The sequence below is a fragment of the Drosophila hydei genome, unplaced genomic scaffold, assembly GCF_003285905.1.
Source record: "Drosophila hydei strain 15085-1641.00,03,60 unplaced genomic scaffold, DhydRS2 tig00000001-arrow-pilon, whole genome shotgun sequence".
Lineage (NCBI taxonomy): Eukaryota > Metazoa > Arthropoda > Insecta > Diptera > Drosophilidae > Drosophila > Drosophila hydei.
In genome coordinates this window covers 6,382,092-6,388,179 of record NW_022045643.1, presented here as the reverse complement: position 1 = coordinate 6,388,179, position 6,088 = coordinate 6,382,092, and the positions used below count along the sequence as shown (strand labels likewise).

Here is a 6,088-nt window from a genome sequence, read left to right as displayed (position 1 = left end):
CCAACTTGGTGGTAACTGGTATTCTTAGCTTAGGGTCCACTGGATTCGGATGGTGTCTCATCCCATAGGTGAAATACATGAGTATTTCTATTTACATATCGTGTTTTGGCTGCTGCTGCTTAGCAGCTGCTGCTGCTGACCTCCATTTTGATGGGCATGGACGGCGCGGCCTCCTCGTGGCGACTCTCCCGATGACGTCGCAGATCCACCTTGCGCTGGAAGGACTGATCGCAGAGGCCGCAGCCGAAGGGCTTGTAGCCCGTGTGCTTGCGCATGTGCGTGATCAGATTGGAGCTCTGGCTGAAGGCCTTCAGGCAGACGGTGCACTTGTGCGGCTTCTCACCTGCGCAAATCAATAAAAAACAATTATTGTAATGAAAGCAAATTTATACAAAGAGAGAGAATGAGAGAGAGGGGGGAGGGGGGGGGGAGAAAGTGGGAAGAGAAGGTGCTTATTAATTGTCTAGCTTTACTACATTTTAAGCAATTAGACAAATTGAAAGCTGATAAACATCGACGAGCGTTTGCCGTTTGAGGGTGGCTCAAATCACACATTAGGGTGGACATGCAAAGAGCTGTTAAAGTTCGTTTACGCTTGACACATTTGCACAGTATTTAGATAGATTTATACATATAGAGTTTAAATATATATTCTTTATATATACACTTTATGTGAAATCAAATATTTTCAATTGATCAAGGACATGGCAGAGAATAGACTAAATGCACTACAAGCAAATTCAAGTTCTTATATCCATATCCATATATAGTTTAGCTCGTATTCAGACTATAGTATACAGTCTATTTCATATATAATCTAGCTCATATATAGTCTAGCAACCCTTTGTCTCTTAACTTTTAGCACAAGCCAAAGTTAGTTTCATGTGGGTCAACAGCTATGACAGCTCACAAACAAAGCTTGCTTATCACATATGCAAATAGCAGAAAGAGATAGAGATAGAGATAGATACTGAGAGAGAGAGAGAGAGGGAGAGTGAACTTACCCGTATGTATGTACGTGTGCTTCTTCATATCGGACTTCTGATGGAATCGCTTGCCGCAATACTGACAGGGATATGGCCGGGTATCGCTGTGTATTAGCAGATGTGTGGATAGTGTTGAGGAGCGCTTAAACGATTTGCCGCACTGTTTACACTGCAAGAAAAGAAAGCCGAATTGGAGCGGGTTAGAGCAAATAACCTAGTCGTATTTGAACAGCCTGAAAGGCCAACGAATTTGGCGGCAAATAAAATCTCAAACAAAATAATAATGTGTGTGCTAAATACTTATGAATTAAACTAGATTTGTGAGTGTGCAAATATTTATTCACAGGTGCTTATAAATAGGGTAAAACCCACAGGCAGTGCTAGACAATATGGCTGACTGGCAAGAGACACAGAGTGAGAGGGGGGGGAGAAGGCAGCGGGAGGCGTGGCAGTCTATCATAAAGTTTTTCGCGTTTATTTTTAAGGAACAGCTATGCAAACAGCAGCAGCAGCAGCAGCAGCTCAGCTCCGACTCAATGTTAAATCTCAAGTGAAATTCATTTCTTCAAGATGACAAAATATTATTAAGCTATATATATACGAAATATATACATATATATATAAATATGTGTGTCTGTTGTTATTTGTAAGCCAAACACAGCTGTGGGGGCATTGGGTATCGAGGACTGGGCAACGGGTCTGGTCTTCGCCTCGTAACATCTTCGCAACGAGGAGATTAAATGTTTGCACAGTTTGTCTGGCTGCAACATGCAACAGTATCTAAACATTGTCGCTCCCGCATTGACACAACTCAATCCCATTCCCAACCGCCTCGGCTACGTGTGTGACATTTATAAGAAAAACAAAACACAAAAAAAAATTATTAATAATGAGAAAAACCTTTCGAAAACCTACGCATACTGTCAATTGACACAAGTGCGCTGCTTAAAAACAAAAAAGTACAACAAAAAACAAAATAAGGTATACAAGAAAAAAAAAACAATTTTTATTTTAGTTTTTTTTTCTGCTTTTGGATTTTCTATTTGTGGATTGCATTTGAGCTGTATCCATGCCTAGACAGAGCTCCAATTAGTTGGCCCATTGTTACGGCCCCAGTCTGAGCCATAATGTCAATTTGCTCAACTCGAAAACGTAACGGAAGTTGGCAAAACTCTCGCGTAGAAACCCCAAATACATGACTCAGCCGCAGCCGCAGCCGCAGACTCAGACTCAGACTCCAAGTCAAGCCAAGCCAAGTCGGCCAGGCCGGGTGGGCCATGAACAACAGCAGATGTAAAGACTTACAAAAAAGCCAGAGCCAAGAAGAAATATGAATGCGCCTGCGTCCAGGACTCGAGCAACTGTTTCGACCATATGTCTGGAAACCCTTTCGACTCAGCTATCGCATTTCACCTGAGAGAAAGAGAGAGAGAGCCAAAAACTCTGCCGCTCATTCCTTCGGCAAATGTGTGAAAGCGTAGCCGCCTGTCGCGGGTGTTGAAGTGCCTTTGATAAAAACATAAACTGACAGCGGGGGTAGTCAGAGCATGACCATGCCCCGAGCCCGGCCAACTGCAGCTCAAATAACATGCCTTGGTCGTGTGCCCTCTCTGCCTAATGTGGCAAAAAATGAATATGCTTAAGAGACCCTCGAACAAAACGACAATTACGATTGAGCCCAAAGCATTGAAGGCGTCATTTATATGCATAAATCTTCAGAGGGGAGTCTTGCCTGCTCTCCGCCCCTTTTGGGAAAATAATCAAAATTATTTGATTAACTAATTGCGTGATTTCGATTGTGCCTAATTGAATTTCCATAGAAGAGTTCGAATGAAATATATATATATATATAAAAAGCAAACAGTTTGTGTTCTTTATGACATGATATTGTGCTGTGCCACTTTCCCAAATTGAATTGGGTGGACAAACTGTGGGCAGAGCAATTAAAACGCGACAGGACCTTCGAAAATATGAAACAATTAACACGGGTAAATTGAGGGAGGGGGTAGAGAGGGGGAGCGGGAGAGACAGACACGCAATGCAAGCGATATGCCAGATATATGCTGAAGACTTATGCAATGAATTTACTACTTACGGCAGGCGAATTGAAAAGGACTCGAGCTGATGTCACGTGATAGGGTCATTAGCAACAAGGACAAGGCTTTGACAGTCTACAGATTATGATTTACTTTTCTAAGATTTATGGCAGATACTTCAGATAGCAGTAGCTATAGCTGAATGCTCTCTCTGCCTCTCTCTCTGCACTTCCGCTTTTAACTCTGATTCGACTTTGACCAAAAACAAGACCAGAAAAAGTGGAAAAAATTAACTTCCCGTCTGGCTTACCTGAAAATTTCTGCCGCTGCGTTTCTCCTCGCACTCGCCTTGATACGACGATGAGGAGGACGAACGACGCGCAACATCTGTGGCCGTCGAATCAGGATGTTGCTGCTGCTGCTGCTGTTGCAACTGTTGCTGCTGATGCTGAGTCGTGTGTTGCTGCTGGTGTTGATTACGCATGTAGCCCAGTTCGGCGGCTGCCACAAGACCCATGAGAGCTGCTGCCGAACGTTTGTTCTCCTGCTCAGCCTCAGACTCGGCTTTAACCCGCTGCTGCTGCTGTTGTTGTTGCTGCTGCTGTTGCTGCTGCTGCTGCTGTGTTTTAAGGTGCTGTGTGAGCAGCTCCAGATTGTTGCCAGTCAGACCAGCCATGAAAGCGCTGCGATGTGCGTACAGCTGCTGCTGCGCCGTCTCAAAGTCCAGGTCCTGTGCGACACTCGTCGAGGACAACGGCGACTGCAGCGACGATATGGAGGCAGCTGAGCGACGTTCGTATTTGAATTTGCGCACTATGGGATCCACTTGCTGCTCCTCAAAGTCTTCTCCAGTTGCTGCTGCTGCTGCAGCTTCGTGCCGCGTGGAGCGCTCGCACATGGATGCCGGCGACCAGATGATGTTGCCCTGCGAGCGACGCTGCTGCGAGGGCGTGCCAGCATTGACAGTCTTCAGATTGACAGCTCTCAAAGGAGGCGGCGTGGTCAGATGCAGTGGCTGCTCCCGCTCATCGAGGCTGAGGCTGCCGCCGCTCAGGCTGCTACTGCTGCTGCTGCTGCTGCTGCTATTGTGATCATGATCCTGATCCGAAACGGATCTGGCGCGCTGCTTGGTGCTTAAATTCAGTGGCATATCTTCATCCTGCTGCAGCAGCACATGGCTGCTGCGGCTGCTGTTGTGCTGCAGCTCCTGCTCCTTTTCGGGCGTTAAGGCGTAGTCGCGATCACGCTGGCCAAGCACAATGGAGGCGGGCGATTTGGGTGTCATAGGCGTTAGGGGCGTGCCCAATGCCGAGGCCGAGGAGAGCAGAAATTGCGGCCAGAGCAGAGCGCTCGAGTAGAGCAGCGGATTGTAAAGAAAGGGCAGATCTGTGGGAGAAGTAGAGATATAGTTAGGCTATATGTATGTATGTATGAAGGGGGAATGTGCTTAAAGAAAAATTGAGATTGATGAAAATATCATCAAGCTTTCATTAGTTTTATTTGTAGAGGATTGAGAATGAAATTGTGATGGAAAACGTTGAAGTTGAAATTTAAAGGATTTTCTTATATGACATAAGCTATTATATAAAATACTGAACCCTTTTATATAATTAGAAATGATTACGATTTTATAAACATTTTATATATTTTCTAAATATTTCATATATTTCATAAGCGTTCAATATTTTATGAAATATCTCAAAGCTTCATGTGTTAAAAATAATTTGAAATATTTAAATTATGAATTCGAAATATTTAAAAAAATATTTAACGTTTGTGAATACATAAAATTTATTAACATTCATATAAGATATAAAGTAAAGGTTTTTTACCGATTATTAATATAATTCCAATGTTAGATATTTTAAGTCTGATGCCTTAAGCATTTCCTTGAAAAGTTTAAAGCGTTCGGTAAGACTTATTTCCCGAGAGATTTAAATCTTTAAGCTGTTGAAATGATTTTCTTAGCTTTTTATAGTATTTTGTAAGTATTTCTCTGGAATTGGTTAGGCTTTAAGTCACATTTAATATTCACTCAATTTTATATAAATATTTTAAGCCAAATATTTGCTATTTTAGGCATATTTTTATACATTTTTCTTTTAGCCATCACAAGTTCTAGATACTACTAAGGCGTGCTTAACGCTCATATCTTAGACTATTTCTCCTAATATTTAAAGCCTTCTAAAGGCGTCTCTGCTGAACTTCTGTTTAGACACCATATAACGCCTTAAATATGGCTCATCTCAACTTTTACCTCCCTACAAAATTGTCTTAGATCTACTTGTAGGCCATCTCACAGATTTATGCCTCTTCCGTCGATCGACTCACCTCGATTGTTAAGCTTTTGCGCGGCAGCCGAAGCTATAACCGTATTGAAGGCCGAGGCGCGCTGCATCCATTGCTTGTCCAGAGTGGGACCGGCGTAGCCCGCTGGACTGGGCTGCGAGTGCGGCGATGGCGGCGGCGACAAATGATTCATTTTGTTGGCCTTAGGCACTGGCTCTTATAGACCTTTTTGGTTAAGCACTTTCCGAAAAACACTTGGCTAAATGTGGCCAACAAAATTTTCAAATTCTTTTTTCGTTTTCTTGTTTATTTCAAACTAAAACTTGACAACAATTTGAAGACGAGACACGAACACAAAGATCGCTTGAATTGCTCGAATTATTTACTAACTTTGATAATTTTTGGTAACAGATCTTTGTGTATGAAAGTTGGTTCGCTTGTGAGACGCACACGTCTGTATCGCTCGGTGCTTCGCACCTGACTGAATCTTTGGCCGATTGTGCGGTTCTAAATTGAGCCAACGGTGAAGCGAGTGCCAGGCCGACTTGGCCCGAAAATCGAGGCTCAATACACGTGTGTGTGTGTGTGTGAGTGCATAAGTGTGTGTGTGTGTGTAAGCCGAATCAAAACGAACCCTCATTGCGTTCGTATTGGTGTTGACTTTAGTGGTGGCTCTTGAGCCCTTTTTGTTCGCCTCTAAGCATGTGTCTGTGTGTGTGTGTGTGTGTGTGTTGCCAACTCTGGTTTTTCACCTTTGGCAGCAGTTGGCAGCCGCTG

The 6,088-nt window shown here is 43.4% G+C and overlaps 1 protein-coding gene across 1 annotated transcript; it reads right to left on the bottom strand.

Moving 5' to 3' along the window:
- On the bottom strand, window positions 1–5,504 carry LOC111591868 (zinc finger protein sens). Its single transcript, XM_023303750.2, has 4 exons — window positions 5,354–5,504; window positions 3,333–4,408; window positions 1,005–1,155; window positions 1–343 (listed from the first exon to the last, which is right to left on the bottom strand). Exons 1-4 carry the CDS (start codon window positions 5,502–5,504, stop codon window positions 120–122), a joined length of 1,602 nt encoding a protein of 533 aa, XP_023159518.2. The 3' UTR covers window positions 1–119.
- Between the last annotated feature and the right edge of the window lie 584 nt (window positions 5,505–6,088).